This window comes from Pristiophorus japonicus, chromosome 1, assembly GCF_044704955.1.
Source record: "Pristiophorus japonicus isolate sPriJap1 chromosome 1, sPriJap1.hap1, whole genome shotgun sequence".
NCBI classification, from domain to species: Eukaryota; Metazoa; Chordata; class Chondrichthyes; family Pristiophoridae; genus Pristiophorus; species Pristiophorus japonicus.
The window spans coordinates 41,275,318-41,301,751 of NC_091977.1; the positions used below are offsets into that span (position 1 = coordinate 41,275,318).

Consider the following 26,434-nt stretch of genomic DNA (forward strand, 5'->3'; position numbering starts at 1 on the left):
AGTTAATCTCATCAGGACTCTGCTTTAACTTTTTCACGAAAGTTAGTCATAGCCTGTAGGAATTTTCTTTTTTTTTTTAAACCTATAAAATATGAGCAGTTAAACAATTACTTGGAACTATTGTGTAGAAGTGAAGTAAATGGTTACGGACTCTTAATACAGTACAAGAGCTTCAAAGGGATCAGCCCCTGGGTAATGCACGATTGCTTTTCCCACCATCCTTAAGCACAGTCAATGTGTTGAGAAAATATTTCCTTTAACTCAGCCCAGGAGATGCTTTATGGAGTATTTCAGTCTGTCGAATCACATGGTTTTTACTGCAATAGCCCCATAAACCTGGAATTATTTTTCGATGCCATTTCCAATTGCCTTCAACCATCTTGAGCTGCCTTATTCATCCCATGCACTGCAGCATGTCTGTGCGCTCAAACCGATTGTGGGAAACCCTGATGTTTGTGCATTTATCTCCAAGCCCCGTGTCTGTTGCTATGTGTCTCGCCTCATCCGGGCTCACTCGCACACCTTCCCAATTTTGTTCTCCCTTTCTTTTCAGGCATTTCCTCTTCAAGACCGGCACAGGGACGACGCCATTATTCAGCACAGCCTCGCCTGGTTACACGATGGCCTCGAGTGCCGTCTATTCACCGCCGCCACGCCCGCTGCCTCGGAACACTCTTTCCAGAAGTGCTTTTAAGTTCAAGAAGTCATCCAAATACTGCAGCTGGAAGTGCACAGCCCTGTGTGCAGTCGGCGTGTCAGTCATACTGGCAGTACTGCTGTCTTATTTCATTGGTAGGTGTTTAGCCGCACATCATTAGCTCGGCTATGTTTTTCCATTGCCTCTGTTGGATGCGCCCGTGATCTCTGAATGATTTATTGCGCTGGTAATAGCTAAAGGTCACGATAATAAGGGAGAAGAAGATGCTTTGTTTCCAAATGGTTTGACATCAGCGATCTGATGGGAAGCCTCTTTCCCTGTTTGGGGAGGTTGCTCACTGCTGCTGTTTCATTTTGTTGGGGTCCCTCATGAACTTTAGATGTTTTTGAAGTTTGTTTTTATAAGTGCAAGACCCAGTCACTTAGTGAGTTGGTGAACTTATAGCAGCTCTGATAGAAAAGGGAGAAAAAGTTTTCTCATGTTTTGAAACAAAAGGAGTCCCAGTGTAGTTTAACATTTGATGCTGGAATGAACCGAATTTTCGATCTCTAGCTCTCTGAAGAATTTGAAATTTTACATCAAAATAAACTGGCTGCAGTACAAATCCCAACGAGAATACCAAATAAATAAATCATGGCCAGATCAAAATATATTTGTTGCTATTGTTGTACATTTTTAAAGAAAAAAAAGCATTTGAAATGGAAATGGTGGATATATTCTTGCACTGATAACCCCATCCATGTGTAAAAGCTTTAACAATGTGCATTTTATATGCATCTCCGCCCCTGCCTCAGCACATCCGCTGCTGAAGCCCTCATCCATGGCTTTGTTACCTCTAGATTTGACGATTCCAATGCACTCCTGGCTGGCTTCCCACATTCTACCATACATAAGCTAGAGGTGATCCAAAACTCGGCTGCCCGTGTCGTAAGTCCCGCTCACCCATCACCCCAGTGCTTGCTGACCTACTCTGGCTCCCGGTTAAGCAGCGCCTCGATTTCAAAATTCTCATCCTTGTTTTCACATCCCTCCATGGCCTCACTCTCCCTATCTCTGTAATCTCCTCCAGCCCCACAACCTCCCGAGATATCTGTGCTCCTCTTATTCTGCCCTCTTGAGCATCCCTGATTATAATCGCTCAACCATTGGTGGCCGTGCCTTCTGTTGCCTCGGCCCCACGCTGTGGAACTCCCTGCCTAAACCTCCCCACTTCTCTACCTCTCTTTCCTCCTTCGAGACGCTCCTTAAAACCTACCTCTTTCACCTGCGCTAATTTATACTTTTTGACTCGGTGTCAATTTTTAAAATCTCATAATACTCCTGTGAAGCTCTTGGGGACGTTTCGCTGCGTTGAAGGCGCTATATAAATACAAGTTGTTATATAAGGACAATACAGTGTTTGCTTTACAACTCGGGCAGTATGGTAGCAACAAATGGCCTCACCGCCTCTAACTCGGGTTGGCCAAAACAAGGCCACGTTCTTGCTCCTGATTGCTGGCCAGTGATGCATGCTGGACAATGTTCATATGTGGCCATCCAGTGAAGAACAGATCAAGCTTAGCTCATGACCCCCATGGATGAATGCCCTCCACTTACGGTCTCATCTCACACATCCAGAATGGCCACTTGGGTGGGGTACCAGAGAACAGCTGGCTCCCGTGGATCACACTCCAAGATTAGTCAGCCCCTTCAGAACGGGAGGAGTGGATATTTCAGGAGGTAAATTCTTAAGTATTCCTTGTCAAACTCCTGTTATATGCCCAGTTTATATTACAGCCTCACTTTTTTTTCCCCCTCCTCCCCACTGAGGGATCATATTCAATTCCAGTTGGTTATTCTGGCCTGAACACATTCTCTCAGGATGCAGATTCACAGATTTAGTTCAATTACAAGATGTTATTAAAGAGGAAAATATCCCCAGAAACCCATTACTAAAGCTGACAGTCTGCCACCCCGAGTGTGAAATAAAAATCCATGAACATGTGAAATAGAAAAATCAATTTTCTTCCATCTTTGCAAGCACTGCCCAGCTCCCCAGTGGAAAGAGACATTTTGTAAGTAATTACCATGTGATTTGGCTGACATTTGTGAAGCCAGCTTTGGTTAAACGAGTTTGTGTAAAGATCTAAAGGGATAACAAAAAATGAATTTTCATTTATAAAACACTAGAAAAATGCTTTTAATGCATAGGCGCTGTTGTCCAGGCAAACACAAAGCACAGATGGGTCCCACAAACGGCATTCAGATAAATGAACAATTCCTCCCTTTTTGGTGTTGTTGATCGAGAGATGAATGTTGGCCCGGACACTGAGAGCTCCACTGCTCTTCATCAAATTAGGCTATAGGATTTTTTACATCCACTTATGGCCTTGATTTCACATTTATACTCCCTGTTTCAAGCACTATTTATGTCTGTGTTAATGTTTGTAGAGATTTGACGTAAGTGATTTGAACACTTGGTTTTAGCATTTTCCAAGTGGGGTACAGCACCTCCCCCACGGTCTGCAAAGAGTGGCAGACACCACATTCCACTGATGAATGTATTTTATAGCTGGCCGCATTTCATTAGTAGCCATGGAGTTATCATCCATCATGGCATTTACCTATTGTCACTTGGGTCACTTGAGTCCCAATATTTAGCAGAGATTCACCTTGTCCGTGCGCCACCCTTCCCCATTTGTTTTCGCTGATCCGAACAGCCATAATCCCAGGCCAGAGACCCCTTGGTGTCCATAACTGAAAGAGAGTGAATCCTGACCTGAGGATTCAACTCTTAAGCCTTGGCAATTTTAAGACCCACCAAAATGTGGGTCTCCGATCCCACAGTGCCTTTCTCTGGAAGGCAAGTGCTTTACATTATGGAGGGCCTTAACGGTGGGAATACTACGGGCCAGGAGTTTCCTCAGAATTGCTCCAACTCCGCTGCCGTAATTTCACCAGAAATGTGGGCTTTTCATCCCACTTCTGTAAAATTTACAGCAACATAGAAACATAGAAAATAGATGCAGGAGTAGGCCATTCGGCCCTTCGAGCCTGCACCACCATTCAATAAGATCATGGCTGATCAGTCCCTCAGTACCTCTTTCCTGCTTTCTCTCCATACCCCTTGATCCCTTTAGCCGTAAGGGCCATATCTAACTCACTCTTGAATATCTCCAATGAACTGGCCTCAACAACTTTCTGTGGTAGAGAATTCCACAGGTTCACCACTCTCTGGGTGAAGAAGTTTCTCCTCATCTCGGTCCTAAATGGCTTACCCTTATCCTTAGACTGTGACCCCTGGTTCTGGACTTCCCCAACATTGGGAACATTCTTCCTGCATCTAACCTGTCTGAACCCATCAGAATTTTAAACGTTTCTATGAGGTCCCCTCTCATTCTTCTGAACTCCAGTGAATACAAGCCCAGTTGATCCAGTCTTTCTTGATATGTCAATCCCGCCATCCCGGGAATCAGTCTGGTGAACCTTCGCTGCACTCCCTCAATAGCAAGAATGTCCTTCCTCAAGTTAGGAGACCAAAACTGTACACAATACTCCAGGTGTGGCCTCAGCAAGGCCCTGTACAACTGTAGCAACACCTCCCTGCTCCTGTACTCAAATCCCCTCACTATGAAGGCCAACATGCCATTTGCTTTCTTAACCGCCTGCTGTACCTGCATGCCAACCTTCAATGACTGATGTACCATGACACCCAGGTCTCGTTGCACCTCCCCTTTTCCTAATCTGTCACCATTCAGGTAATAGTCTGTCTCTCTGTTTTTACCACCAAAGTGGATAACCTCACATTTATCCACATTATACTTCATCTGCCATGCATTTGCCCACTCACCTAACCTATCCAAGTCACTCTGCAGCCTCATAGCATCCTCCTCGCAGCTCACACTGCCACCCAACTTAGTGTCATCTGCAAATTTGGAGATACTACATTTAATCCCCTCGTCTAAATCATTAATGTACAGTGTAAACAGCTGGGGCCCCAGCACAGAACCTTGCGGTACCCCACTAGTCACTGCCTGCCATTCTGAAAAGTACACATTTACTCCTACTCCTTGCTTTCTGTCTGACAACCAGTTCTCAATCCATGTCAGCACACTACCCCCAATCCCATGTGCTTTAACTTTGCACATTAATCTCTTGTGTGGGACCTTGTCGAAAGCCTTCTGAAAGTCCAAATATACCACATCAACTGGTTCTCCCTTGTCCACTCTACTGGAAACATCCTCAAAGAATTCCAGAAGATTTGTCAAGCATGATTTCCCTTTCACAAATCCATGCTGACTTGGACCTATCATGTCACCTCTTTCCAAATGCGCTGCTATGACATCCTTAATAATTGATTCCATCATTTTACCCACTATTGAGGTCAGGTTGACCGGTCTATAATTCCCTGTTTTCTCTCTCCCTCCTTTTTTAAAAAGTGGTGTTACATTGGCTACCCTCCACTCGATAGGAACTGATCCAGAGTCTAAGGAATGTTGGAAAATGACTGTCAATGCATCCGCTATTTCCAAGGCCACCTCCTTAAGTACTCTGGGATGCAGTCCATCAGGCCCTGGGGATTTATCGGCCTTCAATCCCATCAATTTCCCCAACACAATTTCCCGACTAATAAGGATTTCCCTCAGTTCCTTCTCCTTACTAGACCCTCTGACCCCTTTTATATCCGGAAGGTTGTTTGTGTCCTCCTTAGTGAATACCAAACCAAAGTACTTGTTCAATTGGTCTGCCATTTCTTTATTCCCCGTTATGACTTCCCCTGATTCTGACTACAGGGGACCTACGTTTGTAGGTTACCATGTTTTGCTTTGCACTAGTTGAATTGATTTTATATCTTTTCAATTTTATTTTGAATTAATATAGTGTCAGCCATGGCTCAGTGGGTAGCACCCACACCTCTGAATCAGAAGGTTCAAGTCCCACTCCAGACACTTGGGCACAAAAATCTAGGCTGACACTCCAGTGCAGTGCTGAGGGAGTGCTGCACTGTCAGAGGTGCTGTCTTTCGGATGAGACCTTAAACCGAGGCCCCCTCTGCTTTCTCAGGTGGACATAAAAGATCCCGTGACACTATTTCAAAGACGAGCAGGGGGTTATCCCCGGTGTCCTGGCCAATACTTATTCCTCAATCGGCATCGCCAAACAACGATTATCTGGTCATTATCACTTTGCTGTTTGTGGGAGCTTGCTGTGAGAAAATTGGCTACCACGTTTCGTCGATCACAACAGCGACTACAGTTCAAAAAGTACTTCATTGGCTGTAAGGTGATTTGGGACGTCCGGTGGTTGTGAAAGTTGCTATATAAATGCAAGTCTTATTGCAGATATTTTAGTAAGTCTTTTAACATGTAAACAAAAACAATTGCAGTTATATCGCATCTTTCATATGCTCAGACATGGAACTAGTTTTGAAGTGCAGTCACGGTTGCTATATGGCCCAACATAGCAGTCAATCTGTGCACAGCAAGGTCCCACAAAGGGCAATGAGCTAAGTGACCAGCTAATCTATTTTGCTGGAGAATAAATGTTGGGCAAGGCACCATCCCTACTCTTCACATAGTGCCATGGGATCTCTTGCATCCATCTGAGAGGGCAGGCAGGGCCTCAGTTTAAAAGCTCATCCCAACCGTCCAACAATGCAGCCCCCGTGGTCAGCATTGCACTGAAGGGTCGGTCTTGATTACATGCTCAACTCCTGTAGTGAGGCTTGAACCTATGACCTTCTGACTCCGAGGAAATAGTGCGACCACTGAGCCAAGCCGGCACTTGTATATTGAGTGAGGGAAGTTCATTTAAATTTTTTAAAATGCTTATTGTTGCCAAGAAAAATAATAGCGTTACTGGAGCTTGGCATTAACCTCAGTGTTGGTGCCAAAGTGATTTGTAGAAGTGCAGTCTTGCCCAGTGGCTCGTGTTGCTGCTGAAAGGCATCGGAAGGTGGTCCTTTAGATTTGTATTAGGTGCCTTCCTGCACCTGGTCAGTTTGATCAACATGGCCAAAAGAGGCTAAAATGTACACTCTCTAACCATCTGCCTCAATACAGTAGCTTGCTGTTTTTAGGCATATTTAACTAACGTCATGTCGCTTAAGTACTGGTTTATTTCCTCTCTGCGTCACGTAGGTCGGGTAAAATGTTATTCGAGTCACAGTCAGCTTCAGCTCCAATTTCTGTTGAGATTGGGCAGAATTAAGCAGAATGAAGTCCTAATATTGGACGGTTGTCAGGTGTGCATCAGGTACCTGCTCATTAACCAGTAGTCCGACTGGAATACAGTGCTGTACTGCTTCTTTAGAGCAGGCTACCAGCTTCAGTGCTTGTTCACTGCCCAGTGTCACTTAGGAAGTTGCTTGTGCGTTTTCTGAATCATTCAGCAGAGTGGGAGGGCAGGTTTCATCTCTTCACTGCCAAAATCACACGTGCATTTCTTTTTTCTCATTTACACTTTTGCTGCAATTGGAGAACAGGGGAAATCTTTTTTCTAGAAAGGCACAGAAATTTGAAAAATGGAGTTTGAGTAAGGCCACAAGTTTAACTCTCTCTCCCCAAGCCGGGATGCTGTTAAAATGGAGTGGGGGGGATTTAACCTCTCTCTTCCTGACCCAAAATGACTGGTTGCAATTTAAAATTGCAGGCGGCAAGGACAGCCGCCCTCGAGCTGGGTCCTCTTTAAATATCAAGGTCAGGCTCCGATAATGCCATTGGGCCTGCTCTATCTTTTCAACCTGTGATCTGAGCGGGAGCGCAATCGCAGCTTCCTCACCAAACCAAAGCAGCCATGAGCTGGATCGAGGGCCAGCAAGATATGTTTTAACATTTTTCTCCAAAAAGTTTTCCTCCGGACCCCATAAGGAAACCTTGGGCCTCCTCCGCCTTGCCCCACTCCACCTTCCCCCAATGCGATGACCTCTGCATCTGAATGCCAGGGCCTTTCCCGCAGGTCCTTGGCTGCAGCCTACTGCCGTTCAAATTCCCGCTCCAGCCTTGCAGTGATTCCAGTCGGGTTTAGGCGGGAGTCTGAGCCTGAATATTTAACAGGCCTGGGAGTCAAAATCCCTCCGTTAAAAACTGAGACTTCAAATTTTGTAATGGTGCCAGGGAGCTGACGAGGTGATGGAAAATGTGATGCTGATTTTAATTGCGCGCCTCTGGCTGTGTGTCAGCTCTCCTTGATGCTTGCACTCCTCGCTCTTCAAAGGGCATGTGTTCCACTGGAGTGTGGTCAAAAGAAGCAAGAGTCACAACACATCCTGGAAACTGATTGTATGTGAACTTTCTAAAATCCTTTGAACATTCCTCCCGAGTCACAAAAGCGCTGCCGTTTCACCCCGAGATCACTTTTAAAGTCAGGCTTGCGGTTTAGCCTTCTTTCACCGCCGTTATCGTCTTCTTCCCGACTCCCCCCTGACCCCACCCCCTCCCCGTTCTGGAGAATGGTTCCAAAGTCATTGGATGCTCTTCGGTACCAAAGTGGCAATGTGCAAACGCTAGGCATTGAATGTTGGCAAGCAGTTTGACAGAGTGGTGGGGGAGTGGGGCGGAGGGGGTGGTGGTGGGAATGGGCAGGTTGGAGGGGGGGGCGGAGCGGTGGAACATCTAATGTTACCACTTGTTTTGGGTTTGGATCAGGCATTCTAAAAGTTTCCAGAAGGTAAACCAAGCAAGAAAGTTTAGTGTTTAGAAGATAAACCCACATGTTCCACTTATTTCTGTGTCTCAGGATATGAAGCCATTACTTACTATTAGTTATTAGTGTTTCTTGATTTTTTTAAATAATCAACAATGCAAATATAAAAACTCAAGCCACAAACCCACACCTCCTCTGTCCATATTCCACCTCCGATCCAGATTTGGACTTGGAAAGAGGAGTCATCTATAGCAGCATCACTGCTATCCTCCGCTGATCCCCACGCGTGTATAGTTTCCAGTGTGCTGAATGGAAAAAAGAAAGAACTTGCATTTATATAGAAACTTTCCCAACCTCAGGCATCCCAAAGCACTTTAAAGTCAGTTAAATACTTTTGAGATGTAGTCACTGTTGACAGTGGTGGGGGAGGAAGATCTATGGTTACCACTTATTTGCATTTGGGCCAGAACTTTCTGAAAGTTTCCAGGACGTAAACTGTGGTCGGAAATGCAGAAGTCAATTAGCGCACAGCAAGGTCCCACAAACTGCAATGCGTTAATGACCAGATAATCTGTTTGAGTGATGTTGGTTGAGGAATGAATATCAGCCCGAACTCAGCGAAGAATTCTCCTGTTCTTCTTTGGAATAGTTCCATAGGATCTTTTAGGTCCACCTGAGAGGGCAGATTTGGCCTTGATTTAATGTCTGATCCAAAGGACAGCACCTCCGACAGTGTAGCACTCCCTCAGTACTGCACCGAATGGCCGCCTTCCACGCTGTAACCATTCTATGATTCTAGGAGTGTCAGCTTAGATTGTTGTCTCTGGAATGGGACATGAACCCGCAGCCTTCTGACTCGGAGGCGAGAGTGCTACCCACCGAGCACCTAAATGGAGTGGGAAATCTTGTTGATTCCTTTCCCCACCCTACATTTAGATCAAGGTCATTGAAACCTTTTTCTGTAGCCGCCCGAACTTCTAACTCAAACCAGCCATTCCTGATCTGCGTTCTCCCCCTTGGTGGTGCCAGCTTATTACTGCCAGCAAAAGCATTGGGAAAGCCATCTTCTGCTTGTTAACAGAAAGCAGCCAGAGGGACCACAACTCAGCCGGTGAGTCAGATTCATCTCTCAGAGCTTTTTTTACTCGCTGCTTGCAACAACTTGCAAAGTAATCTTCAAACTGAAGCAGCAAATGGCAACGGAGGTGGTCCAGCTCACTCCTTAATGGAGCCAGGATGCAAGGGGGCGATCGGAACACGCATTAATTCTTTCATTGTGCTCACAATTTCAATTTTGAGAGAGGAGCAGGGGGTGCAATTCAGTGACTGCTCGCCATAATCTGCAATCTGTGCTTGCATTATCTCCGCTGCAGTGTACTTGGCTGAACTGCTGGTCTTGGATACATGGTCGTTTTTCTCCCTCTAAATGGGACTGTTCACTTTACTGCTCTGCCGAGCGCAACCTGCAGTTGCCTCTCAGATCTCCAGTGCCTCATCTTCTGCCATTTATGTCATGTTTGACATTTGCAAAATGGCTCGCCATTAGCATAAAAACATCGTTCAGTTACCCAGGAACATGACCCAGCTGAACCTACCTCTAACAAGCGAGCGTTAGACATCTAACCAATTATTATTTCTCAGGAAAAAACTGTCATGTCTGGGCCTATTTGCATTTTGAGAATGTTGCCATGCTGCGTCTACTTTGACATCCTCAGCTTCATTGGATTACACCACATGGCAAAACTAATCGTGTTTGTATTTATTCTGTCAATTCTTTGCCCCCCACACCCAAAAATACAACCTAAGACTGACGATGAGGTGTTGAACTTTGTTTGAACTTGGGCTGCGGTGCCTCATTTAACCTCTCTGTGAAGTTCCAGCTTCCGGTATATTGCACAAGGTATTTCTTGCACTTCTGTCGCTACTTAATGTTACAGGCCGCAGGTTTTCAGACTGAAGGGCAGAAGGAACGACAGAGGGAGCACTGTACTCAATGTCCTGAGAAACTTAGCGCTCTGAATTTTTCGGTGTTGGCTTGCTTAATGTTATTTCTTTTGTTGTGTGTTAAAACGCAGCGTTTTTGCAGCAATAGTGCTTAAACATTTGCAAAGCAGACATTGTCTGGGAATTTTCTGGGAGCTGCATCCGCACCGTGACTTCACCGGAAGTGCGGCAGGAACCATGTTGATGCACATAGTTATAGCAACGGAGTGGGAGCAGCTTCAAGGAAGCACTCCGGACATAGTCATTCGTTTTGAGAAGAAGATGAGGAGAAACATTTTCACTGAGTTTTATGTTTGTAACTATGTAATACTTGCCATCAGAGGGCGTGACTGTTGGAGTGCTAATGGTCATCTGCACACACGTGCAGGGCCAGTATAAAAGGTTGCCTGCCATGTTGTTTAGGCACTCTGGAGTTGTAATAAAGAAAACTAAGATCACACTAAGTTTAGCTCACAGTACTCAGCCTTGTGGAGTTCTTCGATACACAACAATTGGCGACGAGTAACAGAATAGGAACTTTCACGCAACCATGGCTGCCATCGGAATATTAGAGAGATTCGTAGAGGATGATGATGGGGAAGCCTTCGTCGAGCGTCTCGACCAGTACTTCGTGGCCAACAAGCTGGAAGGAGACACTAACGTGGCCAAGCTCAGGGCAGTTCTCCTCACCGTCTGTGGACCTAAAATATACGGCCTCATCAAAAATCTGCTCGCACCGACAAAACCAACGGAGAAGGAATATACAGAGTTGTGCACCCTGGTTCGGGACCACCTCAAGCCGAAGGCGAGTATCCTCACGGCCAGATGTTTTTACACACAACATCGCTCCGGGGACCAGGATGTGGCGGATTATGTCGCCGACCTGAGATGCCTCGTGGGACCTTGTGATTTTCGAGCTGCGTTGGGGCAAATGCTGCGGGACATTTTCGTGCTGGGCATCAGCCACGAGGTCATTCTTCGAAAGCTGCTGGCTGCCGAAATCCTAAACCTGAGCAGGGCCATTGCGATCACCCAGGCATGCAAGGCCACGGACGATAACATCAAACAGCTATCTTCTCAACATCGAAGCTCACCGGCAAGTACTGTGCATAAAAGAACGTCGCTAGCAGGCCAAACTGCATATGGCAGGGCCTCTACGTCCGCGGCTGCAAGACTTGTGATGACTCAGAGTCTGCCATTGGGGGTGAATGTGAATCCATTAGCATCGTGTTGGCACTGCGGGGGTAATCATTGGGCCATCAATATCGATTCAAGCACAACGTGTGCAAAGGCTGCGCAATGATGGGGCACCTCCAGGAAATGTGCAAAAGTGCTGCGACATACCACGTGGCAGAGGATGATCGATCTGGCGTGGATCACGCAGCACAGGCTACTCAACCTGAGGAAGAAGTGTATGGGGTACATACCTTCACCACCAAGAGCCCTCCTGTAATCCTGAAAGTCAAATTAAATGGAGTTCCAGTATCCATGGAGTTGGACACAGGTGCGAGTCAGAAAATTATGAGCCAGAAAGCTTTCGAGAAACTGTGGGGCAATAAGGTACAAAGGCCCAAACTGAGCCCGATTAATGCAAAGCTGCATACCTACACCAAGGAGCTCATACCAGTCATTGGAAGTCCGGCAGTGAAGGTATCGTATGATGGAGCTGTGCATGGCCTATCATTGTGAATTTCTACTCGGCAGAAGCTGGCTAGAAAAGGTTAGATGGAATTGGAACGACATCAAAGCACTATCTTCAGCGGATGAGACCTTGTGTGCTCAAGTGCTGAGCAAGTTTCCCTCGCTATTCAAACCAGGCATCGGCAACACAGGCGTCAAGGTACAGGTCCATCTTGGCCCCGATGCACGGCCCTTCCATCACAAGGCTCGGGCGGTTCCGTACATGATGAGGGAGAAAGTTGAGATCGAACTGGACAGACTCCACCGCGAAGGAATCATGTCACCAATCGAGTTCAACGAGCGGGCCAGTCCTGTTGTTCCGGTGTTGAAAAGCGATGACACGGTCAGAATCTGCGGAGACTACAAGGCAACGATTAACCGAGTCTCACTACAGGACCAGTACCTGCTGCCTAAGGCGGATGAACTGTTCGCAACGTTAGCGGGGGGGAAGTGGTTCACCAAGTTGGACTTAACCTCCGCCTACATGACACAGGAGCTGGCTGAATCTTCGAAAAGACTGATGTGCATCAACATGCACAAAGGGCTGTTTATATACCACAGGTGCTCTTTCGGGATTCGCTTGGCTGCAGCCATTTTCCAGAGAAACATGGAGAGTTTGCTGAAATCTGTTCCGTGCACCGTTGTATTTCAAGACGACATCCTGATCACTGGTTGTGACACCATCGAAGATCTACACAACCTGGAAGAGGTTCTAAGTTGCCGACACAGAGTGGGACTCAGGCTGAAACGCTCCAAGTGTGTTTTCCTGGCGCCAGAAGTCGAATTTTTGGAGAGAAAGATTGCAGCAGATGGCATCTGGTCCATGGACTCAAAGACAGAGGCCATCAAGAATGCACCCAGACCACAGAATGTGATGGAGTTGCGTTCGATCCTGGGACTCCTCAACAATTTCAGTAACTTTCTACCTGGGTTGAGCACGTTGTTAGCCTTTGCACATGTTGCTCCGGAAGGGTGACGACTGGGTTTGGGGCAAACCTCAAAACACAGCCTTTGAGAAGGCCAGGAACCTGTTATGTTCAAATAAGTTACTTGTACACTATGACCCATGTAAATGTTTCGTGCTAGCTTGTGACACCTTATCGTACGTGGTCGGATGTGTGTTACAGCAAACCAATGTATCGGGCAACCTCCAACCAGTTGCATACACCTCTAGAAGTCTGTCTAAGGCTGAGAGCGCCTATAGTATGGTCAAGAAAGAGGCATTAGCATGTGTATATGGGATTAAGAAAATGCACCAATACCTATTTGGACTTCGGTTTGAGCTTGAAACTGACCACAAGCTGCTCATTTCGCTGTTTTCAGAGAGCAACGTTATAAATACCAGTGCTTTGTCCCGCATCCAAAGATGGGCGCTAACATTATTCGCTTATGACTATGTTATCCACCACAGACCAGGCACAGAAAACTGTGCCAGTGCTCTCAGCTGGCTACCATTACCCACCACTGGGGTTGAAATGGCACAGTCCGCAGACTTGCTACTGGTCATGGATGCTTTTGAGAGCGAGGGGTCACCTCTTACAGCTCACCAGATCAGGACCTGTACCAACCAGGATCCTGTGCTATCATTCGTAAAGAGTTGCGTCCTAAATGGGAACTAGTCGGCCGTACCTGGGGAAATGCAAGATGAAATTAAGCCGTTTCACTGACAAAAAGATGAAATGTCCATCCAGTCGGATTATCTCTTATGGGGTAAACGTGTGGTTTTGCCAAAAAAAAAGGCAGGGAAACGTTTATGCGCGACCTACACAGTACCCACCCAGGCATTGTCATGATGAAGGCAATTGCCAGGTTGCATGTTTGGTGGCCCGTCATTGACTCGGACTTGGAACCATGCATGCATCAGTGCACATTTGCTTGCAACTGAGCAATGCACCAAGGGAGGCTCCACTGAGTCTGTGGTCATGGCCCTCCAAACCGTGGTCCAGGATCCACGTAGATTTTGCCGTCCCCTTTATAGGAAACGTGTTTTTAGTAGTTGTGGATGCTTACTCCAAATGGATTGAATGCATAATCATGTCATCCAGCATGTCCATCCAGCCACCATTAAAAGCCTCCTGGCCATGTTCGCCACCCATGGCTTGTCTGACATCCTTGTCAGCGACAACGGACCATGTTTCACCAGCTCGGAATTCAACGAGTTTATGACCCGCAATGGCATCAAGCATGTCAGGTCTGCTCCGTTTAAGCCCGTGTCTAGCGGTCAAGCAGAGTGGGCAGTCCAAACAATCAAGCAGAGCATGAAACGCGTGACGGAAGGCTCCCTGCAGACCCGCTTGTCTCGCATTCTGCTCAGTTACCGGACGCGACCCCACTCGCTCACCGAGGTGCCCCCGACAGAATTGTTAATGAAGAGAGCCCTCAAAACTAGGCTCTCCTTAGTCCACCATGATCTTAAGGATCACGTAAAAACACGGCGGCACCAGCAGAACATGTACCACGACCGCGTGGCTGTTTCACGTGGCATTGATGTTAACGGCCCTGTGTTTGTCCTGAAGTATGGTCATGGTTCTAAGTGGGTTGCTGGCACGGTTTTGGCCAAGGAAGGGAATTGGGTGTTTATAATCAATCTGTTAAATGGCCAGATGTGCAGAAAGCATTTAGATCAGACCAAATTGCGATTTACTGACAACCAGGAACGACTTGAAGAGGATTTCACCATTGATGATCCACCAACACACACCCAAACAGCAATCGACTTCGCTGTCAATCACGAGGATGAACCCACCGTTCCTGACAGTCCGGTCAGACCAGCCCCAGTGCAGTGCAGCAATAGTCTGGCCAACTCACACAAGCCAGGGTTTGAATTTCGACGATCAACCAGGGAGCGAAGGGCTCCGGATCGCCTCAACTTGTTAATAATTTGTAGCGAAGACTTTGGGGGGGTGGGGTGGGGAGTGATGTTATGTATGTAACTATGTAATACTTGCCACCAGAGGGCGCGACTGGTGGAGTCCTAATGGTCACCTGCGCACACTTTCAGGGCCAGTATAAAAGGTTGGCTGTTAGGCGCTCTGGAATTGTAATAAAGAAGACTACGGTCACACTAAGTTTAGCTCACAGTACTCAGCCTCGTGGATTTCTTCTATACACAACACCGAGGGTGGTGAATCTTTGGAATGCTCTACCCCAGAGGGCTGTGGCAGCTCAGTCTTTGAGTATATTCAAGACCGAGATCGATAGATTTTTGGATTTTAAGGGAATCACAGGATATGGGGACAGTGCAGGAAAGTGGAGTTGAGGTAGAAGATCAGCCATGATCTCTTTGAATGGTGGATCAGGCTCGAGGGACCCAATGGCCTACTGCTCCTAATTCTTATGTTCTTATGTTTATTCTCATTTGAGCTTGTAAATCTCTCGTGATTTCCATTGACTTCTCAAATCTGGCGAGATGTAAAGCGGGCTGCTGATTTGCTATCATCCGTTTTACACAATCGCACAAAGTCAAAATCTACCCCTTTGTGTGTAATGAGGCCGAGTGGATTTTAGAAGAAAAGTACCTAGTCAGATGTGGTACAGGTGGGCAGTAGATTCGCAGCGGCATCAGTGCAATATGCTGGAAGTTAGCAGATCATCCAGGATACCTCATTATCGGAGGGTTTCAAAGCAGTGCTCAAGCTGCCTGCCAAATCCATTCATCTGGAGATTCTGAGACTTTGAAACATTCCATGATCATGTCAATGTGAAACGATTTCCGCTGTGCTTTGATGCAAAAAGTAGCGGCATAACTTGGGTGTCAAGTTCTGACTTAACACCCAAGTGCACTAAGCATAAGCCGCGTTAGATGCTTTCCATGAGGATGCCTCACATCACTTCTAGTTTGCACTGACTGTGGTATAACTTCAGTCCAATGCGAGCCTGCATTTCAAATGTTGGTCCCCCTCCCCAAGAACTTTCAAATATTTTTAAAGTTGGGGCAAGCTTCACAATTCCCCCACTCTTTCCAACTCTACATGGCAACAGCAACTACATTTCAAAAGTACTTCATTGGCTGCAAATTACTTTGGAACGTCCTGAGTGTATCAAAGGCGCTATAGAAATGCAAGTTCTTTATTTTTTCTTCTTTTACTTTTACAATGAGCTGCTTGGAGAATGCAGTATTGCGCATGTATAACTGCATCTTGGTACCTGTCAGACGTGCAGTATAACTGGTCTGCAACAATCAGGTGCAGCCCTGCACTCTGTCTAAGCTGCAGTGTTGAAAATGTCCAGATACCCCAACTGTCATTGCTTAACTGGAAATCATAGAATCATAGAAATTTACAGCACGGAAGGAGGCCATTTCGGCCCATCGTGTCCGTGCTGGCCAAAAAAAGAGCTATCCAGCCTAATCCCACTTTCCAGCTCTTGGTCCATAGCCCTGTCGGTTACGGCACTTCAAGTGCACATCTAAGTACTTTTAAAATGTGGTGAGGGTATCTGCCTCCACCATCCTTTTAGGCAGTGCGTTCCAGACTCTGACAACCCTCTGGGTGAAGAAATTTCCCCTTTAAACCTTCTACCAATGACTTTAAATCTATGCCCCCTGGTTTTTGTCCCCTCTGCTAAGGGAAATATTCCTTTCTATCCACTTTATTTAGGCCCCTCATAATTTTATACACCTCAAGATTGGCTAACTAACAGAAAACAGAGAGTTGGGAGAAATGGGTCATTTTCTGGTTGGCAAACAGTGACTAGTCGGGTGCCGCAAGGATCGGTGCTGAGTCCTCAACTATTTACAATCTATATTAATGACTTGGATGAAGGGGCCGAGTGTAATGTAGGCAAGTTTGCTGATGATGCAAAGATGGGTGGGAAAGCAAATTGTGAGGAGGACGCAAAAAATCTACAAAGGGATATAGACAGGCTGAGTCAGTGGGCAAAAATTTGGCAGATGGAGTATAGAAACATAGAAATTTACAGCGCAGAAGGAAAGCCTTCCGAACCATCGTGTCCGCGCCGGTCGGCAAAGAGCCACACGGCCCTTGGTCAGCAGCCCTAAAAGTTACATATAAACCTATGAACAATGACGGAAAGGCAAAGAGCACCCAGCCCAACCAATCCGCCTCACCACAACTGCGTCATCCCTTATACTAAAACATTCTACACTCCACCCCAACCGGAGCCATGTGATCTTCTGGGAGAGGTGAAAACCAGATTAAAAACCCAGGCCAATTTAGGGAGAAAAAATCTGGGAAAATTCCTCTCCGACCCATCCAGGCTTTCCTGCTTTCTCTCCATACCCCTTGATCCCTTTAGCTGTAAGGGCCATATCTAACTCCCTCTTGAATATATCTAACGAGCTGGCATCAACAACTCTCTGCGGCAGGGAATTCCACAGGTTAACAACTCTGAGTGAAGAAGTTTCTCCTCATCTCGGTCCTAAATGGCTTACCCCTTATCCTTAGACTGTGATCCCTGGTTCTGGACTTCCCCAACATCGGGAACATTCTTCCTGCATCTAACCTGTCCTGTCCCGTCAGAATTTTATATGTTTCTATGAGATCCCCTCTCATTCTTCTAAACTCCAGTGAATACAGGCCCAGTCAATCCAGTCTCTCCTCGTATGTCAGTCCTGCCATCCCGGGAATCAGTCTGGTGAACCCTCGCTGCACTCCCTCAATAGCAAGAACGTCCTTCCTCAGATTGGGAGACCAAAAATGAACACAATATTCCAGGTGAGGCCTCACCAAGGCCCTGTGCAACTGCAGTAAGACCTAATGTGGGTAAATGTGACGTTATCCACTTTGGCAGGAAAAATGTAAAAGCAAATTATAATTTAAATGGAGAAAAATTGCAAAGTGCTGCAGTACAGAGGGACCTGGGGGTCCTTGTGCATGAAACACAAAATGTTAGTATGCAGGTACAGCAAGTAATCAGGAAGGCAAATGGAATGTTGTCCTTTATTGCAAGGGGGATAGAGTATAAAAGCAGAGAAGTCCTGCCAGAACTGTATAGGGTATTGGTGAGGCCACACCTGGAGTACTGCATACAGTTTTGGTCTATGTATTTAAGGAAGGTTATACTTGCATTGGAGGTTGTTCAGAGAAGGTTCACTAGGTTGATTCCAGAGATGACGGGGTTGACTTATGAAGCTAGGTTGAGTAGGTTGGGCCTATATACATTGAAGATCAGAAGAATGAGAGGTGATCTTTTCGAAACATATAAGATAATGAGGGGGCTCAACAAAGTGGATGCAGAGAGGTTATTTCCATTCCTAGGGGAAACTAAAACTAAGGGTCATACTCTCAGAATAAGCAGCCGCCCATTTAAAACTGAAAGAAGGAATTTCATTGCAGGGTTGTAAATCTATGGAATTCTCTGCCCCAGAGAGCTGTGGAGGCTGGATATATTTAATGCGGAGATAGACAGATATTTGAGTGATAAGGGAGTAAAGGGTTCTGGGGAGCAGGCAGGGAAGTGGAGCTGAGTCCATGATCAGATAGCCATGATCTTATTGAATGGCGGAGCAGGCTCGAGGGGCCAAATGGCCTACTCCTGCTCCTATTTCTTATGTTCTTATACGGTCTTCCTTCAGCCTCCTCTGTTCCAAGGAAAACAAACCCAGCCTGTCCAATCTTTCCTCATAGCTAAGATTCTCTACTCCCAGCAACATCTCGTAAATCTCCTCTGTACCCTCTCTCGTGCAATCACATCTTTCCTGTAATGTGATGACCAGAACTGCACGCAGTACTCTAGCTGTGGCCTAACTAGTGTTTTATACAGTTCAAGCATAACCCCCCTACTCTTGTATTCTATGCCTCGGCTAATAAAGGCAAGCCTTCTTATCTACGTGGACTATCTTCAGGGATCTGTGGACCTGCACTCCAAGATCCCATTGTTCCTCTACTCTTTTCAGTGTCCTACTATTTAATGTCTATTCCCTTGCTTTGTTAGCCCTCCCCAAATACATTACCTCTCACTTCTCTGGATTGAATTCCATTTGCCACTGTTCTGCCCACCTGACCAGTTAGTTTATTGATATCTTCCTGCAGTCTACAGCTTTCTTCTTCATTATTAACCACGCAGCTGATTTTAGTATCATCTGCAAACTTCTTAATTATACCCTCTATATTTAAGTCTAGATCATTGATGTACACCACAAAAAGCAAGGGATCTAGTACTGAGCCCTGTGGAACCCCACTGGAAACAGCCTTCTAGTCACAAAAACACCCATCAACCATTACCTTCTGCTTCCTGAGCCAATTTTGGATTCAACTTGCCACTTTGCCCTGGATCCCATGGGCTTCTACTTTCGTGACCAGTCTGCCATGTGGGACCTTATCAAAACCTTTGCTAAAATCCATTTGCACTACATCAAACGTACTACCCTCCTTATTACCTCCTCAAAAAATTCAATCAAGTTTGTTAGACACAACCTTCTCTTAACAAATCCGTGCTGGCTATCCTTGATTAATCTTCTAAATTAAGATTTACCCTGTTCCTCAGAATTCTTTCCAATAATTTTCCCACTACTGAGGTTAGGCTGACTGACCTGTAGTCAATCCTTTTCTCCTTTTTTAAACAAAGGTAGAATGTTAGCAATCCTCCAGTCCTCCGGCACCACACCTGAAGCCAGAAAGGATTAGAAAATGGTGGTCAGGGCCGCTGCTATTTCCTCTTTTGCTTCACTTAACAGACTGGGATACATTTCATCCGAGCCTGAGGATTTATCCACTTTCAAAACTGCTAAACCCCTTAATACTTCCTATCTCACTATGTTTATTTCATCTAATATTTCACACTCCTTCTCCCTGATAGCAATATAATGGAGGCTGCTTTACTGTGCCTGGTGTAGATTGTTCTTTGCCCACTCCAATTTTTATTTACTCTTGTGCCCAACATCCCAATACAAGAGCAGGGAGTATTGCTAGAACTGCATACAAAACTAGCTAGGTACAGCTTGAGTACTGATTGCAGTTCTGGTCACCACATTATCGGAAGGATGTGATTGCATTGTAGCGGATGCAGAGGAGATTTACGAGGATGTTGACAGAACTGGAAAACTTCATCGATGAGGAAAGATTGGATAGGCTGGGTTGTTTTCCTTGGAACCGGGGAAGCTGAGGGAAGATTTAATTGAGGTGTATAAAATTATGAGGGGCCGAGATAGAATGGACAGGAAGGACCTATTTTCCTTTGCAGAGGGGTCAATAACCAGGGGGCATAGATTTAAAGTAGTTGGTAGAAGGTTTAGAAGGAAGAGAAAGAAACATTTCTTCCCCCAGAGGGTGGTGGGAGTCTGGAATTCACTGCCTGAAAGGGTGGTAGAGGCAGAAACCCTCACCACATTTAAAAAGTACTTGGATGTGCACTTAAAGGGCCCAAATTTGCCCAGGAGTTGCTCCATTATTTTTTGAGCAACTTGATTTTTTTGGAGTATCTTAAAAATCCCCATTCTGCACATTTAATTTGCGCCAGTGTAAGTGAGTTAGTTAGGATTTTTTTTCATTTCGTTTTTTTTTTCAAAAGGGGGTGTTATCAGCCACCTACGCCTGTTTTGGCCATGTAAGCCAGTTTGGAAAGCTAATAGTTGCTTCAAACTAACTTAGGCCAGCGTATGTGGCCACTTGTGGCCCACACATAAAACCCTTGCGGAGAGTTAAGAAATCAGCGCAGGTAAGTACATTTAAAGCACCAAGCACTAAACAAAGCACAAAAATAAGCATTCAATAACAAATAAAAAATAGAAGGAAGCGGAGAACACCAAGCACCGAGCACCAAGACTGACAAAGCTCTAAACAAAGTACAAAAAGTAATAAGCATTCAATAAAAAATGAAGAAATGAAGTAAATAATTCAATTAACAAATAAAGAACTGAAATAAATGCTACCTTCAACTAAACTCTGCAGCGGCCGGCCTGTGCGGGATGCTGTTTGGCCTGGGATAGGGGAGGTAAGATGCACACCGGGAGGCGAGGCTCAACGCGATATCTGTGAACAGGGGAGGAAGGGAGAGGCTGAATGCGGCATCGGTGAAGGGGGTGGGGGCGGGGAGAGAGATCCACAGCGGGCCCGCCCCAGCCGGTGCGGAAGTCCCTTTGGCCATGGATCGGGGCAGCGTGCTTCGGGCCCCTCCCACACAGCCTGCAGAGCACACTCTAGGATTCTGGGGGCGAGGAGCCACTACGCATGCGCGCACACTCGAGCACGCTTGTGCAGAGGTCCCGGCACTGTTTTCAGCGCAGGGACCTGGCTCCGCCCCCCTCTGCTTTTGCCACACTATGCCAAGGCTGACGACAGTCCACAGAGCGGGGAGAATACGGAGCTACATTTTCGGCGCCGTTTTAACCGAAGGGCCAAATTTTAGCCCGAAGAGCTGCAATTTACAGGGCTACGGACTTTGTGCTGGAAGGTGGGATTAGACTGGGTTGCTCTTTTTCGATTGACACTGACACTGTGGGCCGAATGGCCTCCTTCTGTGTCGTAATTTTTCTAAGATTCGATGGGCTGAAATTAATTGCCCATTTTTTAAGAGCCAGCGGTAACGGGTCGGGGCGGAGATGCCAACATTGGAGAAATTGCCCTTCTTTATGCTTGTGGCTGTGCACGCTACTGCTCCACCCACGTTCCCACCCATCGGACAAACGGCGACACCTTACCAATTGGTGGTGACCCCCTTTCCGCCCCGTGTGGGAAATTGCCCCATGGGAGCGGATTGGCCGCCGTTCGGTGCTCCCAACAGCTTTCCCTCATGGGAAACTGCGCACTGCTGCTGCCGCCTGTTTTATTTTAATAGTCGGCCGACTCCAAAGTCGGCCCTGCGATGGCGACCACGGGTTCAGCCGGGCCGCCAACAGAGAACCCGACACCCCCTCATGAGAACCGGACCATTGGCCCGGCCAAAAGCTCCCTTGGGGTTGTGAATCTGTGGAATTCTCTGCCCAAGGAAGCAGTTGAGGCTAGCTCACTGAATGTATTCAAATCACAGATGGACAGATTTTTAACCAATAAGGGAATTAAGGGTTACGGGGAGCGGGCGGGTAAGTGGAGCTGAGTCCACGGCCAGATCAGCCATGATCTTTTTGAATGGTGGAGCAGGCTCGAGGGGCTAAATGGCCTACTCCTGTTCCCAATTCTTATGTTCTTATGGTGGCCCAGTGGGTGCCACTAAAGTTTATGCAGAGCTCGCAGCGGCCCTCTCCTTTAACTGAAGGGGGAGGGACGTTGTGATGCGTCAGTGCAATGCGGCATGTCCGTGTCACGCTGATGTCAGAAGCATCATGCTGACATGGTCAGCACGGCGTTCATTAATTCTCCTGCCTTCCGCCCCGCTCCCCACCAACATCCGCCCGCCGCAGCCCGGTTTCACCGCCCCGCCAAAAGAAAAATAAAAGAGACAAAATCGCTCCAGACACCGCCCCGATGAGTACAGGTAAGTGTGCCCCATTTTGGTCGGAGGGCAATTTCGGCCTCCATTATTTCTCTTTATCCAAGTGAACCTTGGTTTGTTCAGGTGCCCAGAGAGGAAGCTGCTCACGTTTGTTTCTGGGTCTGACTTCAATTGGGGAACGATTCGTTCATAAACCAATGACAGCATCTATGTACACCGGTATGTTAAAGCCACTCTCTACCACGGCATTGCCAATTTGAAATCCCAAGTCTTGACCAGTGTTTGAATTTGCCTGCTGTCAAATGGCCGTTCTCCTCCCAGCCAGTAGGGGGAGCAATGCTTGGTCATGAATTGCACCGTGGGGGTAGGGGTGGGGGAGGGATCTGAGAGAATACCCAACAAGGAAGAGCAGTGCCCATACCCACCATGTGTTATGAAATGTCTTATGGTTTGAACATCGAAATGCACAAACGGGCTGAAATTGTCAAAAGATTGAATGCTATAAATATTCCTGCCTGGAATGAGGAAGCGAGCAGCAGGGAACTTAAATTGAAGCGGGGGGGGTGGGGGGAGTTGATGTGGATTGATAATGAAAAACATTTCTAAATGAAACAGCTGGGAGCAGAAAGTTGCTGCTTTTTGAAACCTCTCGGCTGTTTCTCTCACTGAGTATTTTGATGAATCTTGCCACTTGGCGGCAGAGCCTGAGAATGATGCTGATTAACTGAAGTGGGTAACTTACTGCCCACGATTATTCCCGGGACACACGAAGCTTGGTAACTGCCCAGGCCCTAGGTTAAGAGAGCATTTTTCCTTGCAAGCCGAGTGATGGTTTTTTTCTTGCTCCCAACTGCACTAATTGATAGTGCAGCATTAATAACAATCATTGTGACAGAACTGACAGCTCTCAATCTTTGTCTTTTTCTTCCTATTCTCTGGACTGGTTTAAAGATCTCTAACGTTTCTCTGAGTTTAAATTTCCTCAGGGTGCAATACGAATAAGGTAAAGATTTTTTTTAACTTGAAATCTCTTGTGCCACATTTTTCGAAGACAATATATTCAAAGCAGATCCATAATGCACTGCACATAGCAAAGAAGCCCCTTTATTTGTGGTTCAAACTCAGTTGGTTCGTGCGAGGTCCCTGTTATTGGAAACAGCACAACAAGCAATAATCTTAAAAACTTACTCCACGACTCACTTGCTATCAGTCAGGAAGCATATGAACTCAGCAGGAGGCTTGAGATAAAGGCTAATTTATGGAGAATTATGCATGCATAATCACACAGAAACCCCAGAAGGGCCGAACATGACTATGCATCTTCCCTTCTGTGTGCTTCATCTTCATTTCTTGTTTTGATTATAGTATTCCGAGTATTTTGAAATCTCGCTTCCTGCTTTGCTCAAAGCTTTATAAGCCACACGTTGTGCTTTGTATGAAATCCTGTCAGATTTAATATGGGACATGAAAGTAAACCAGTAACTGTATGTTAGTTATGCATGAGCTCCAAATATGCACACAGACTGTTGTACGACAACAAAAAAAGAAATCAACAGCCTAGTGTGTCATTTAGCATTCAATTAATTTGACCCTTTTGTGCTTGATATTAAATCTTTTCATCAGATGCCGCGTTTATCTGTCATCAACATGCAAATGACTTGGCTGAAGATCACTTGGCAATGCGCCATTTGGCGCGTTTACTCTGGCTGCGCGTTGTCTGTCTTTTTCAGACACTGGAATGTGATTGATTTACATCTTTTCCCCCCTCCCCAAGATATTTTTTTATGCAGAGAAATATAATGAGCCTGCACCGCCATTCAATGAGTTCATGGCTGAACATGCAACTTCAGTACCCCATTCCTGCTTTCTTGCCATACCCCTTGATCCCCCTAGTAGTAAGGACTACATCTAACTCCTTTTTGAATATATTTAGTGAATTGACCTCAACAACTTTCTGGGGTAGAGAATTCCACAAGTTCACCACTCTCTGGGTGAAGAAGTTCCTCCTCATCTCGGTCCTAAATGGCTTACCCCTTATCCTTAGACTGTGTCCCCTGGTTCTGGACTTCCTGCATCTAACCTGTCTAACCCCGTCAGAATTTTAAATGTTTCTATGAGGTCCCCTCTCATTCTTCTGAACTCCAGTGAATACAAGCCCAGTTGATCCAGTCTTTCTTGATAGGTCAGTCCCGCCATCCCGGGAATCAGTCTGGTGAACCTTCGCTGCACTCCCTCAATAGCAAGAATGTCCTTCCTCAGGTTAGGAGACCAAAACTGTACACAATACTCCAGGTGTGGCCTCACCAAGGCCCTGTACAACTGTAGCAACACCTCCCTGCCCCTGTACTCAAATCCCCTCGCTATGAAGGCCAACATGCCATTTGCTTTCTTAACCGCCTGCTGTACCTGCATGCAAACCTTCAATGACTGATGTACCATGACACCCAGGTCTCTTTGCACCTCCCCTTTTCCTAATCTGTCACCATTCAGATAATAGTCTGTCTCTCTGTTTTTACCACCAAAGTGGATAAACTCACATTTATCCACATTATACTTCATCTGCCATGCATTTGCCCACTCACCTAACCTATCCAAGTCACTCTGCAGCCTCATAGCATCCTCCTCGCAGCTCACACTGCCACCCAACTTAGTGTCATCCGCAAATTTGGAGATACTACATTTAATCCCCTCGTCTAAATCATTAATGTACAGTGTAAACAGCTGGGGCCCCAGCACAGAACCTTGCGGTACCCCACTAGTCACTGCCTGCCATTCTGAATAGTATCCATTTACTCCTACTCTTTGCTTCCTGTCTGACAACCAGTTCTCAATCCACGTCAGCACACTACCCCCAATCCCATGTGCTTTAACTTTGCACATTAATCTCTTGTGTGGGACCTTGTCGAAAGCCTTCTGAAAGTCCAAATATACCACATCAACTGGTTCTCCCTTGTCCACTCTACTGGAAACATCCTCAAAAAATTCCAGAAGATTTGTCAAGCATGATTTCCCTTTCACAAATCCATGCTGACTTGGACCTATCATGCCACCTCTTTCCAAATGCACTGCTATGACATCCTTAATAATTGATTCCATCATTTTACCCACGACCGATGTCAGGCTGACCGGTCTATAATTCCCTGTTATCTCTCTCCCTCCTTTTTTAAAAAGTGGGGTTACATTGGTTACCCTCCACTCCATAGGAACTGATCCAGAGTCAATGGAATGTTGGAAAATGACTGTCAATGCATCCACTATTTCCAAGGTCACCTCCTTAAGTACTCTGGGATGCAGTCCATCAGGCCCTGGGGATTTATCGGCCTTCAATCCCATCAATTTCCCCAACACAATTTCCTGACTAATAAGGATTTCCCTCAGTTCCTCCTCCTTACTAGATCCTCCGACCCCTTTTATATCCGGAAGGTTGTTTGTGTCCTCCTTAGTGAATACCGAACCAAAGTACTTGTTCAATTGGTCCGCCATTTCTTTGTTCCCCGTTATGACTTCCCCTGATTCTGACTGCAGGGGACCTACATTTGTCTTTACTAACCTTTTTCTCTTTAGATATCTATAGAAACTTTTGCAATCCGTCTTAACGTTCCCTGCAAGCTTCTTCTCGTACTCCATTTTCCCTGCCCTAATCAAACCCTTTGTCCTCCTCTGCTGAGTTCTAAATTTCTCCCAGTCCCCGGGTTCGCTGCTATTTCTGGCCAATTTGTATGCCACTTCCTTGGCTTTAATACTATCCCTTATTTCCCTTGATAGCCACGGTTGAGCCACCTTCCCTTTTTTATTTTTACGCCAGACAGGAATGTACAATTGTTGTAGTTCATCCATGCGGTCTCTAAATGTCTACCATTGCCCATCCACAGTCAACCCCTTAAGTATCATTCGCCAATCTATTCTAGCCAATTCACGCCTCATACCTTCAAAGTTAGCCGCCTTTAAGTTCTGGACCATGGTCTCTGAATTAACTGTTTCATTCTCCACCCTAATGCAGAATTCCACCATATTATGGTCACTCTTCCCCAAGGGGCCTCGCACAACGAGATTGCTAATTAATCTTCTCTCATTACACAACACCCAGTCTAAGATGGCCTCCCCCCTAGTTGGTTCCTCGACATATTGGTCTAAAAAACCATCCCTTATGCACTCCAGGAA

General features: G+C 46.2%; 1 protein-coding gene across 7 annotated transcripts in view; it reads left to right on the plus strand.

The window, feature by feature from the left end:
- The window catches only part of LOC139262996 (teneurin-3-like), a 924,456-nt gene that overhangs the window by 707,622 nt on the left and 190,400 nt on the right, over positions 1-26,434 (plus strand). For all 7 annotated transcript variants that reach the window (XM_070878430.1, XM_070878437.1, XM_070878446.1 and 4 more), the window contains one exon: positions 554-792. In XM_070878430.1, the coding sequence (XP_070734531.1) occupies positions 554-792 (239 nt within the window). The remainder of the gene's footprint in view (positions 1-553; positions 793-26,434) is intronic.